Source organism: Xenopus laevis, chromosome 9_10L (assembly GCF_017654675.1).
Source record: "Xenopus laevis strain J_2021 chromosome 9_10L, Xenopus_laevis_v10.1, whole genome shotgun sequence".
NCBI lineage: Eukaryota > Metazoa > Chordata > Amphibia > Anura > Pipidae > Xenopus > Xenopus laevis.
The window spans coordinates 129,879,519-129,893,350 of NC_054387.1; the positions used below are offsets into that span (position 1 = coordinate 129,879,519).

The 13,832-nt window shown below is 38.3% G+C and overlaps 2 protein-coding genes across 2 annotated transcripts; both read left to right on the forward strand.

The window, feature by feature from the left end:
* On the forward strand, positions 1–1,444 carry LOC121398361 (protein FAM135A-like). The gene is made up of 4 exons (XM_041577552.1): positions 1–111; positions 371–524; positions 1,010–1,059; positions 1,210–1,444. Exons 1-4 carry the CDS (start codon positions 58–60, stop codon positions 1,369–1,371), a joined length of 420 nt encoding a protein of 139 aa, XP_041433486.1. The 5' UTR covers positions 1–57; the 3' UTR covers positions 1,372–1,444.
* A 3,044-nt stretch (positions 1,445–4,488) lies between these two features.
* On the forward strand, positions 4,489–6,790 carry LOC121398007 (protein FAM135A-like). Its single transcript, XM_041576331.1, has 5 exons — positions 4,489–4,629; positions 5,203–5,300; positions 5,382–5,533; positions 5,822–5,932; positions 6,243–6,790. Exons 1-5 carry the CDS (start codon positions 4,489–4,491, stop codon positions 6,416–6,418), a joined length of 678 nt encoding a protein of 225 aa, XP_041432265.1. The 3' UTR covers positions 6,419–6,790.
* Positions 6,791–13,832: the final 7,042 nt, after the last annotated feature.

Consider the following 13,832-nt stretch of genomic DNA (forward strand, 5'->3'; position numbering starts at 1 on the left):
AAAAAGTCAGTATTCCAAAGAATTCTTCCCAGCCGGTGGACAAAGGCTAAAAAACCGATGTTGGAAAGTGTCATATTTGGCAAAAACTTCAAAAAGAAATTGGCAGCAGACGTAAGTAACAAACATGAATTTGTATTTGAACCTTCCAGAGGGTAAAAACAGTTATGTGAGTGGAATTATAATTACAGACAACCCCAGGCCCCACTAACTGCCTCCCTCCCTCCTCCTGAACCCCAACGAGTCTCACCATTTCACCGATGTCTTTAACTGGCAAAAGAGTAGTGCTGTGGGGTAGTAGGGCGCCATCTTGTAATGATTTGTGTCCTCTTTGCTTTCTTTCTTGCTTCATGACTCTGTTTCTCTATTTTAGGGTAAAAGCTTTGTGATAGAAGAGAAATACTTGCAGCATGCCTACCGTTTCCTTTCAACACTACGATCCTGCTTGCTGCTTTCCTATGATGGACTGTACAGTTATTTCATCTCCGTATCAGAAACGCTGCCTTCCTCATGCAAGCTGGAGCTTGGTATGTGATTGCTTCTACTTTGTGACACCTAGTTGTCCTGTTCTTTAGGTTTTGTTCAAATTAGTTCATTTAGACATTGACCTTTCTCTGACCACCCAACATCCAAAATGAATAATAGATATTGATGAGTCAATGAAAACATTCTTTCCTCTTGGAAGTTGAAAGATTATCGCATGATCAAACAAAGTGCACATTTAGGTATCCCAAAGTGACCGTTAGTTTACACACTGGCCTTGATATCATCATAGAGTCAATATTAGGGCAGTGGCAAATGGTAAAACACCCGCTACTCATATTAGGTCACTCACCATCATTAGGAAGCACCGCGAGTAACTGGGCACCTACAATTATTGCCTACATGTCTAACAAGGCTCCTCTTATTCATTTTATTGAGATGTTTCCTGTGGTGGGTAACAGGTGGTTATGTTGCTGCTACAAGTAGTAAATTTGTTTCCTTTCTTACATGGTCTTTGTTTCCTCCACAGAAAAACTGGATCTGAAAGTCCGGCTCAGTGAGTTATCTGACAAAGTGACGGTAAGTTGGCTCATTGCTTATTCTGTAATCTGATACTAACCTGTAACCCCAAACTAGTTTCCTTATACTATTGGGGTATTAAAAAGTGCTTTACATACTGTATTCTCTGTGTTTACACAAATTGTTGATTATTTAATATTTTAACTATAGGAAATAGAAGACCCCAATGATCTGGCAGAAGCAATAAATAGCAGCCTAATATTGCTATCATCTCAACTTCTCAATCTGTGGGGAAAATTTCTTCAATCCTCTTTGAAGATTGAACAAGAGAAGAAGCAAATAAAGGTAAGAAGCGCATTGAATAGGCTTTAAGGCAGGGGAAGCTTAGTGCTCAATCTTCAGTGCGACTCCATTTATTGTTTTACACTGCCGTTATCTCTCAAGGTTGTGCTTATGAACTGTGTCTATTTTATTGTTTTATAGGAAGAAAAGTTCAAGAAATTATTTGTCTCTACTGACCATCCCCGACAAGAAGCTATTTTATATGATGAGAAGATGTGAGTACAATCTTGTTTCTTAAAGATGGGTGAATTTTTTTGCCATGTTTCGCCGAAAATGTGACGCCCATAGACTTGTATGGCGGTGTGCGACAAATCTTTTTTTAATTAAAAACTTTAATGGGCGTCTGCAACATTAGAGAATTTTTGGCGAAACGAAATTGGTCAAATTCGCCCATCCCTAGTGTTCCTTCAAATAATTATGTTTAGATACAGTCAGTTGTTATCTGATTGGGGAAAATTACATTTACACACTTTTATGGTCCTTTAGAGTTTTACTTCTAAGAGATGCTTTTCTATGAAAATGTCATACTGTTGTCATGTTAATGTAATACATGGTACACATTTACTACAAGTCTAGTATCCTTAGCAACCAAACAGCAGATATTATTGGTCTGATAATCAGGTGTTTAAACTCATAGGATTGGTTACTCCATCGGACACTGGATTTTTTATTCCTTCCCTCAGTTTTTAGTTTACTGATCTCTGGATGTGATTTATTTCTAAATATACCCGTTTCTCATTGCAGCACCCAAAGCCACAAAGAGATTTATAAAAAAGTCAAAAAAGCTCCAAAAGACGATTGTCTCGAGTGCCGGGACACGGACATGGTATCAAAATCTGCCCCCGTTGTCTTTGAAGACCGGTACTTAGAGCCTGAAGCAATAGGTACGTATGGAAAGAATCCACAGGTGCTGCTGCCTCAGTGTGTGACAGTTGTTCATCCAGAACTCCTTCCGTTCATTATTATCTATTAAATACGTATTTCTAAAGTACCAACGTATCCCACCGCTCTGTACAATAGAACCACTGAGATGACGTACTGAATGAAAGATAAGATCACTTTTCTATATATATGAGTGTGGATGGGAAGGCATTTTCCTGCTAACGTTAAAAATTTTGTTTTATAGATTGTTCAGAAGACTTTGTAGATTGTTCAGAAGACTTTATAGATTGTTCAGAAGACTTTATAGACTGTTCAGAAGACTTTATAGACTGTTCAGAAGAGTTTATAGACCGCTCAGAAGACTTTATAGACTGTTCAGAAGACTTTACAGACTGCTCAGAAAAGGTGAAATCTTCCCCTGTTGCTAGTACTAAAGAGAAGCACAGAACAGTACCTGGATGTGCCATAACATCTCATTTGAGGAAAGGGTAAGTTCTGATCCCTACCAAATATAAATATAATGCACAAAATATAATATAAAAAAATGTAAATAGTAAAATATAAAAAGTGCCATAACAATCCTAAATAAGTGTGAATCCCAGGATCACTAGTTATCTTGCAATATAGTCACCTGAGTTCAGCTACATAACATAACGTGCCTTGTACTGGATTTTTTTGTTGCTGTTTATAAGAATGTAACATCCCCCAAGTTCTTTTCATCATAAAGCCAGGCTAGCAGAGGCCGAGCCATTGGGTATGGCATTCAAGCACCTCATTGGGGACATTTGTTTTCTACAAATGATTTATATGTGAATCCGAGAGACACAGACTTCTCACGATGTTCTAAAGCAAATAAAGAATTATATATGTCCTTAAGTCTATATTTAGATCAGTCAATACCCTATTGTTAAATCAGGTTTATGTGTTTTTACCTAGAATTTTGGATTTCCCCCAGTGGTGTCAGTTAGTTTTATAGATATTAGCCTAAAAAAATTATCTTTTGTTTTTTTTTAGGTTGTGTGCCATTAAAAAAGAACTGAGGAAATGGATAAGTCAATTCTTCAACAACAACCCTTCCAAGGAGTTTACTCTGAGCATGGAACTAGACAACGGATCAAATGAAGGAATATCTGTGCATATCAGGATGAGACCTACTAATTGTAATTCCCTTTTTACTATATCTTCTCGTGTGAGAAATATGAATATAACATATATTTTACCTTGATTTGAACATTAACCATGGTCTTATTTTTACCCTAGATACAAAAGATCCGCAAGCAATAATTACCTTTGTATATGGATGTCTCGGTGGAAGAACTGCTGTCATCGGAAATCTAGGAAACAAGGTACAGTATGTAGCTGGGACTTGGAACAAGATCAATAACTGAGGGAGAAATGATTATGGAATATATTATTCGCTTGCCCCTTGTTATTTCCTGCATAGCTGGTTCTGACTATTGAAACAATATTGTAGCAGCCAAATGCTTATAGGAAATCTAATCTGGGGGAGAGCTGGCTGCTGCTTTTTTATCATGTCAGAGTCCTGAAAGAAAGTTTAAATTGTTTTATTAAATTCAGCCCCTATAAGTTGCTAGAGGAAAGGGGCTTTAAAAATATAGTCATTACAATGGCCAAGGCATTAAGTCTCTGTTGTTCTTCTGATTCTTTGGTTTTCAAGGCAAATGCTGCATTTATTTCAAATTACTAATACTATTTGTTTGTTTTGCTTGTAGGATCAAACTCTGGCTCAATATGATTCTTTGACTAATCGTCTATTCATGAAAATTGCAAGACTTGTAGAATCTAACAGTCTGATCATATCCAGGATCAGGTAAAGGATGTGATATTGTACATACAGAAATGCTATCTCTCTCTATCCATCCATCCATCTATCCATCTATCTATCTATCATCTATGTATCTATCATCATGAATTTCAATGGAGAGTTTTACTTGACCCAACATTGTGTGTTTTTATTGTGTAGATTATTCCATGAAACCAGCGAAAAGAAACTCATTTGGGAGCAACTTAGACCTACAAAAATGCAGCTGAACAGTTTTACTGGTAAGTTAAACATTGATTTTCCCATTAGATTTTAAAGGAAAGAGGACACTTTAATTCAATTTACTTATTTTATTGTAGGTTCCAAAAACGACTCCAGTATTGAAGACGGAACACATCTAATAGTCTGTGTGCACGGCTTGGGTGGTAAGTAAAATTTTAAAGATTTGATTCTGACACGAACACTTGCGTGTGTTTTATCATATGATTTACCATTGCCCTGCTAAAATTAATGGCTTTATTTCTACTCCAGGTTCCGCACTTGATCTTCTATTAGTAAGACCTCAGATCGAGTCTGGAGTGACACATGGGAAAATCAACTTCCTAATGTCTTGTTGCAACCAGGTACGTATATCTGTGTGTCTAGTTCTGAGGGGTCATCTCCATTCTTATATGAAACTGTTCAAACATTCTATCCATCTCAGCTCAATGGGAACTAATAGGCAATGATGATAAAATGTAACTATCCTGAGAAATCCTTTTATTATTAGTATTTTATTGGTTTACTGATGATTAATATGAAATGATCAGTTGTAGTGGGGCCCATAAAGATCATTCTGATATATAACTGTAACAACTGGTCTGTAACAAATTGACGCTATTATAGATCGACCAATGACAATTCCTTTTGAACACAAACGTCTTCTGTGGGGTTTGATATCTCAAAATATATAGAAAAAATGTATTAAATTGCATGAAAAATGTTTGAGCAACAAAACGGGACATGTATAGGTCTTATAGAAGATTATTGTTGCTGATTGTTAGCAGACAGGCCCTTTAATATTGCTATTTTATACACCGTTAAATAACTGTGGCAATTATAATGTTTTCATTAGTGTCGGTCTCTGTGCATGTCTTGCCTTAATTCTGATGCAATATTTATTGTGTTCTTTTTCACTTCTTGTATTTTCTTTACAGGGCTTCACCTTTGATGATATTAATATATTAAGCAGATATCTCCTAAAAGAAATATTACAGCACATAACCAGGAAGAAGCTCATTATTTCCAGGATCAGGTACAGTAATTAGCAAAAAATCTCTATACTTATTAATATATATATGAATTTTATAGTAATGTTACTTTTCTCTCCCGGCAGCTTTATCGGCTTTTCTTTGGGCAATCTAATAATACGCTCAGCCCTGTCGAGACCTGAATTTGAAGGCTACCGTGGAAACCTGCACACTTACCTCTCCTTCGGTGGACCACATATGGGCCTTCTGTACCCCAACACGTTTCTCTTTAAAACTGGTAGGGATTTACTGGCCATTGCTTTATTATTGACAAGATAAGAAACAACAAGTAATATATGTATATGGATTTAACCATGCTTCATTTACATCAAGTACAATTAATATATCATTATGATAGGACAAAAGTCAAAACATTTGAATTATGTTTGGGAAAGATCACGGCTGTATTTTGGGACTGTCAAGATGCAGTGATAATATAACCCTGTATCTTTACCTACATTTCAATGAACTTTAACATGCTTTTATATAATACAATGAATAAATCTGTGCATCTCTTTTGTTATAGGCCTGTGGATAGAGAAGCGGTTGCATATAGGTGTCTCCGTATCTCAGATGGCATTATCAGATCACAAAGACCCAAGACAAAGTTTCCTCTACAAACTCAGTCAGAAAAAAGGTAAGACATATGGCCCGTCTTTCGTATGGCTTTCATCTGTTTATTAAATCATATAAAACCCTAAAATAAAACTGCTGTGATCTGAAAGTTTAATTAGAAACTTTTGGGAACTATTTTAACCATAACCAGCAAGGTAGTATTTAAAAGAGATTTCCATGTCTTACCATTGACCTGACATGGACCCAATACTCTTCAGTAACTTACATTAGTGATTTGAAATTTATCTTATTGAAAGTATTATGCCCGTGATTTCATGAAAGATACGTCTATATTGTTCTGGAATCTCATGGTGAATATTATTGTATTACAGGCTTGGAGCACTTCAAGAATGTGATTCTCGTGAGCTCGTTACAAGATTACGTTGTTCCCTATCACTCCGCTCGTATTGAAATGTGCAAAGATGCTGTGAAGGGAGATGAGTTAGGTAAGGTCTCACTTTTAAACATACGTCTACTGAACAGAGTACATGTACCACTGAAGCAGTAGCCAGTTCTCCTCCAGCCAAGACTACAGCTCCCACAATGCCTTGCACACTGATGTGATTCTTTACAGGTTTGTTTATCACAGATCATGCAACAGATTAAGGAAAGTAGGACTCTTGGCTGGAGGAGAGTTGACCCCTGCTAAATAGTTCCAGGTAGATATTTTATTAAAAATGTTTCCTGCACATTAAGAAGATGCACAAGTCTTTGCTGGATAAATCCAAGGTCATTGTTTTTTGGTGGGATGGAAAGACTACTGTGTATTTATATAACAATGTAGTGCCGTTTCCTTTTCAGGAACTTTTTACAGTGAGATGCTCCGTAACATCCTTGAGCCTGTTCTACACAACGAGAACTGTAACTTTGTGAGATACAACGTTAGTTTTGACCTGCCCAAATCATACAGTATCGGCCACTGCGCTTTCATTTCATCTTGGCAATTTTTGGACAACTTCTTTCAAAACGCTGGCCTGAAATATTTTGAATAGAAGAAATGTGATTCCAGACGTGTTTAACACTATTGAAGTGCCAGAGACATTGAGTTGCAGAACCTTTTGTACCTTGTTGCACAATGGACTAATGGTGAGAGTTATATCTGTGTAGATTGTTCCATGTAGGTTTATATTTAGAATCTGTTTTATTCAACTGTGTTATATCTGATTAATATACTGACATAGTCTTATTCTTACCTACAGATTTACTGTGCAATGCCGACATTATAGACCTGGCCTATAAGCAAGAAGAAGAGAAATCTTAAGAGACCCTAAGTACTGTCGCTACAGACAAACAAGAAAATGCACTTTGTATATTTAGCGCTATAGTAAATTGTGTGTACTGTACACCACTATTGAGCTCCACTCCCAATAAATGTGCTCCGGATAAGACCTATAATCTTAGGGATTAAGCCCTCGCAACGGTGTGAAGGCAGGGTGTAGTGTAACTGTAACTGGATTCAGGGTATAATAATTGGGCGCCAGTGGTTCTTATAACTTAGCCATGAACTTATTTATTAACATACACAATCCTCAGTGGAGTATACAATAGAGCATGACAGGATTTAGCATCACATTGAATAGGCAATACTCACAGCACCATTTGGTCAGTATTAGTCCCCACAGGCAAGAGGACAAGCTCAGCAGCAATAAAGGTACACCCAGCTTTCAGCCTTTTCCCTAAGTGGAACCTGAGGGGAATCTATCTACCCTGTTCCTATACACTTAGTCCCTATTCTGGTCTATTAGTAGCCGGGATCTTAATCCCTCTGACTCTCCTCGTCAGAGCCTTGAGCTGCTCAGCTTAATAACCTGTCTGTCTGTCACTCCTAGAGTGACCTATAATGGTGAGTAGCCTATTCTGACTAGACCTGACCTGTCTAGGTTCCACAGAGCTCTACCTGCCTGTTCAGGTCAGAGCCAGCACAAAATGGACACTGAAAGCATGGCTTCAGAGCTTTTATATCCCAGCACAATGCCATCTGCTGGTCACTGTGAGAAACAGCAAGGGGCATAGCTTAGAGCAGTACCCCTCCCAACTGTATTTTAGGACCCAGTTAGGTGTCTATAACACTGAGGGACTGCTTGACAATAATACTAGGGGTAACTATTTTACACATCCCTACATATATATATACATATATATACATCTGTGAAATGTATTTCTTCTTTGTTACCTATTTACCAATAAAATAAACTTAAATAAACCTATTTGTTGATTCTGTTATCCTTTAGTAGAAAAGTGTCAGACGTGATACCCAGAAATTAAACAAGACAATAATTAGGACAATTTGTTTATATTTATTTTACCCTGTTAGTTGTGGGGTGGGACGTAGACGACCAAACATTGTAAAATCAGAGTTGAGGGGTGTTGGACACAGGAAATCTAAAAACTTCAGGTCTGTGTTGTTTGTAATGGAAGAAATTACCGCAAAGATTGTCTGTAGGACATTGATGTTAATTAGTGGGGATACTGAGTGATGTCTGTCCTTAGGTGCCACAAGCAGCACGTGGGGGACACTCATTCCTAATATAGGACATCATTACTAAGAAAGGAATGTCACTTTTCCTCCATGACTCAACACTGGATCAGAGACTACCCTTATATAGCACCAGTGTTATGTAGAATTAAAAGGGTAGTTTACCTTAATAAAAGCTTATTGTTTTTGAATGGTATACTTCAATGGGTTATTATTTATGTATTCGTTTTTACACGGTTTTGTTTTGCTGGCTCATGTTGGGCAGTAACAATGCAGGGTCTGGACTAAATCAGAACACTTAGGAGAATATTTACTAAAACTCGAATTAATTTCATTTCAACCTAACCCCCATTCACATATTTGACTCACAACAAAATCGTTTGTCAATTCAAATCATGCAACTTTTTCACTTTAATGCTCTGAAATCTCTACTTTATCAATTTGTTACCGCGAAAACTCAACTTTATCGGACGAAAACCAGCACGAATCACAGCGTCAAGAAACATCTTCAGGGACATTTTCCTTTGACTTCTACATGACCTCATCAAGATGCAGTATTTTGGGGTTTTTTGCAGCTTTTGGGTAGAATAAATCACAAAAAAAATCAAGGTTGTTTTCCCCCTGTATGTAAAATTTCTAGTTTTACCCTTTAAAAACTCAACCAGAAGAATTTGAGGTTTAATAAATGGGCCCCTTGGTTACATTTGTATTCTGTTCAGCCCATATGAAGCATCCAGCCAAAGCTTTACTATAACCATCTGTTAAAATGTAATATATTAGTTGCAGGCATTGTCCTAAATCTAATGGCCCAGTCCCATGTACCATGTCCATTAGCATGGAAAAGCTAACAATTCTGATAGAGGAAAAACAAACCAACTTTATTTGCTATGAGGATCAAGAATAAAGTTTTGAAACAATATCAACAAGAAAAAAAACTTCAGTGTTTTGCTACACATTCATAATTTGTAAAAAATGTTACTGAAATTCGATGTTTTCTTAATTTTTATATTTATTACATCAACAATGTCTTCCGCATCCTCCCAGCTTCAACTTTCTAAATAGGCTGAACCATAAGAGAAAACTAGCGAAGAAGTAAATGATTCTTCAAACCAAGTGAGACAACGTAATCCCTTCATACTGACACATTGTACTGACAAGTTCTACATTATCTGGAAGGAGATCTGTAAGAAACATTCCACCATCTCCATTAATAATCTGGCTGCTAGAGGGAAACATCTCAGTGTTGGTGGATGAGATGAGCTCATAAGAGCAAACATGGCTGCTCCCACTTACATGCATAAGCACCGATAGATCTCATATAACTGGGGTGTCCATTTACTGAATATGATATACATTAATAGGGAGGCGCAGACATGTCCTTAATACAATTTCCTAAACTGTAAGTCTGAACATCCTTGGGATATCTAAAGTAATCACACAGGGGCTTTAGAATAGTCTTGGTCAGAGCTTGAAGTTAAACTAGGGTGAGGTGTGGGATAAAACACATTTGCTGCCATTGATATCCTTGGGCCGTAAGGACATGCAAGGAGAGGTTTGAACTGAAAATATCTGATAACCGCTGATCTAATGTGATCAGTTAAATCAGGTGCGAATGATACCAATTCGATTTCAGACGCCATTTTCCCCCTTTTTGCAGATCACAGTAGCTGCAGCGACACTATTTTTGCAAGTTTATTAATGGACTTATCGGAAATCAAACTTGTGAAGTTTTAGAGGTTTTTTTTCTATTTCAGTAAACTCATAATTTAAAAAACAAAATTGGATACTTAGTAAAAAATCTGAATATAAAAAAGTTTGAATACCTCGCGCTTAGAAGCTCAAACAATTAGAACTTGTGCGTTTACAAGCGCAAAAATCTCAAGTAGTAAATGTTTGTTTTACAAAAATACATTTGTTCTTTTCTGAAACAAGTTCTTCTGAAGAGATCGTTCTTGATCATCAGTAGCTAAAATCCTGGACTAAATGGCCTCAACAGTTATTTATTATTAACACGTGCCGTCCAGTTTACATGTTCCAAAATGCCATAAATCTTATACTAAGTGGCTGATCTACCAAAAATTCAAGTTCACAGTTTTTTGTGTGATTGAAGATTTTCACGTTTATAAAACGTGTATTACAGTTTTTTTCCAAATTTGAGCCTTTTCAGTCTGTAGCAGTCGAAAAATCTCATCAAGTTTCTCAACGAGTCATTATTAAATCTTAAGTGTATTTTTTTACCATCAAGCTTTTTTATCTAAAGTTTTTAGAATTCTAGGTTTTACAGACCAGTTTACAATGAACTCTATAATCAGGGTCGGACTGGGGGCACAAGACCCACCGGGGCTGCTGTCCCAGGCCCCCCTCCGACCTCCCTTGCTGAGACGCGTGGCGTATGTACTCATGCGCGCTGATGTGCAGTGTCCCGTGTGTGCACGTGTGTGTGCGCTGTTGCGCTGCATCTGTGCTCATGTGTGCACTCGCAGTGTCTTTGCCGCGACCCCCGACAAAGGGAGGTCTCGCACGAAGAAGGTTCTGGGTGTGGATCTGGGCTAGCGGGGCCCACATGAGCTGGAGGCCCACCGGGTTTTTTCCCGTCGTCCCGCCGGCCCAGTCCGACCCTGGCTATAATGCAGTATTTATAAATGAAGGAATGAATGCTAATTTTTTTTTAAAAAAACTGAGTTAACTGTTGTTGTTTTTCCAAAAAAAATGTTCTACAATTTGCTAAGAATGCACCTACTGCACTTGTTTATATTAATGAAGCAATAAAGCAGCATGGATATGTGCAAGGAAACTCTGGATTTTATTTTTTTTGCCATTGACCAGCTCATTTAAAGCACTGACCCTGTGCTCATTTATTATACCTGTGCCAGTGAAATCATGTACAAGGTATGGGATCTGTTATCTGGAAACCCATTATCCAGAAACGCCCAAATTATAAGAAGGACTTCTCCAGATAGACTCCAATTTCATCCATATAATCCAATTTTTTAAAAATGATTTCCTTTTTCTCTGTAATAATAAAACAGTACCTTGGACTTGATCCAAAATAAGATATAATGAATCCTTACTGGATGAGAAACCAGTCTATTGGGTTTATTTATTGTTTTCATGATTTTCTCGTAGACATAAGGAAAGAAGATACAAATTTCAGAAAGATTTGTTACCCCGGAAAACCCCAGGTCCTGAGCATTCGGGGTAACAGGTCCAATACCTGTTCATTTTGTCTCCCTCTGGCTTTCCACCCAATAACTTCCATAAAGGTTTCACTGACTGAATGCGGCTTCAGACTTGTGTAAAATATCATTGACTGCTACATTAAATCCATTATTCAAGGAGAAGCCACTGGAGAAGTTTAATAGTGGACTGATTGGTGCATATTTCCTGGCTAAATATGTTACAAGTAATTTATTCTTTCATTCACTCTGCCCAGTTGCAGAGCATTGGTTTCTAAGTCTAATTCTCCCCCAGTCTAGTGATAGAAAAACATCTCCAACACTAACAACTTTTTCCAAAGACACAAGAGCATCCTTGAAGGGACTAGTTGGGGGAGCCACAACCACATGGAAGTTTGGATTTCCTACAGAATAAGAACTAAAAGTGAAAAGTACGGAAAAGAAAAGTTATGGATGCCCTCCAGGGCTGATTAACGTATATTTAGAATATAACAAAAAACATGGAGAAGCCAAGCAGGTAGATGTGAGATTATTATAAATAAGTCATAAATAAGACCACAGTGTAGGATTGACCTTGACGCGGCATTTTTATACTATTAACTTTGTGATCATAAATTTGTAACAGAAACCCCTGTTTTGCACTGAATTAGTAAGAATTTAGACTGAATTAGTAGGAAAACAAGGGAAATGTGAATAAAGCAATCCCCATTTTTGTATGGCAGTGGATGAAACAGGGTTTAATTTGCAATGTTAGTTGTAAGCCATAGGGGTAAATTTACTAAAGGAAAATTCGCCAGGGTGATGTAATTTCGTGACTTTGCCGATTTACTAACAGACGCCGACGTAAATTCACTAGCAAAGGAGATAGACTCTAATGCTACTTCTCACTCTAACGCCAGGCGTATTTTTGCTCTGAGCCCTGGACGCAACTTTGCATTTTAGTGAATTAGCATTGCCCTGGCAAATTTTCGCCTGGCGAAGTGTGGCGATGTGAGTGAAGAAGCCGCTGGCAAATTTCCAGAGGTTAGTGAATTTTCCCCATAGTTGTTTAGCAAGAGATACTAGGCGGCAAATTTACTAAAAGGCGAAGTGACTAACACTGGCGAATGTCATTTCAGTAATATGCCGATTTATTAACGGGAACTGGCGTAAATTCGCTAGCGAAGGAGATAGTCTCTAGCACTACTTCACACTCTAACGCTAGGTGAAGTTTCATTAGCGTTGTCCTGGCGAATCTACGCCTGGCGAAGTGTTGTGCTGTGAGCGAAGCCATTGCTGGCATATTTTCGGAGGTTAGAGAATTTGCCCCTAGGGATTAGTTCTAAACAAAGTGCATGTTTTTTGTTACCAAGAATCCATATTCCAGCTTAATTGTAGCTACTCTGTGAGTTGCATCTGCTGCTATTGCATCTGATGCTCAAAAACGGATAGAATTGTGCTTGTGTTCTGACACAAATCAGGTGCAAGTTGCATTTAAAATTTTGAAAGTGGGTGTTGCTTCATTTACTGAGCGCCCATTGAGAATGGTGCTTGTGTCCTTTTTTACTGGGCACTAGTCTGGTGCACCTATTGATACAACCTGCGGTGGGAACCCTGAAGCAACATCCAGGTCATGGTTGGTGGTAGCGCTAAGGTTTCTCAGTGTCACTTGTCTACAGTTGCTCACCGTTCATTGAAAGAGGTAGATAAATGTGGTGGCAACCATGCAGGAACATTTTTGGATGCAAGTACCTTAGTGAATGGTGACATTTTGGGTTCTCCTTTGCATCTATTTTAGAGCACCCGCACTTGGATGAATTTTTACAAGTGACCCCTACTCAGGGGCGATACTGGCCCCTCCATCGCCTGAGGCAGCAGCAGTTGCTGCCACCCCCCCTCCCCGTGCACTGAGGGGGTCTACGAGGGCGGCACAGAGGGCCAGTACGTTGGCGCTGAGAGCCTAACTGCACTCTCTGCGCTAGAAGAGCCGAATTTCCAGTTTGAAAACTGGAAATTCGGCTCTTAAAATACCAGGGGCTGCAATTTTTACTTAGTGGGGCGCTGCTGCCTGAATACGACCATATCTCAGTTCAGAATCAACTAAAACACTGATTCAGTCTCTCATCATCTCCCGCCTTGATTACTGCAACTTACTCCTCACAGGTATTCCAACAAGTCACCTTTCACAACTCCAATCTGTACTAAACGCGGCCGCTAGACTCATTCATCTGTCTCGCCGCTCAACATCAGCTGCTCTCATATGTATGTCCATTCACTGGCTCCCAATCCCC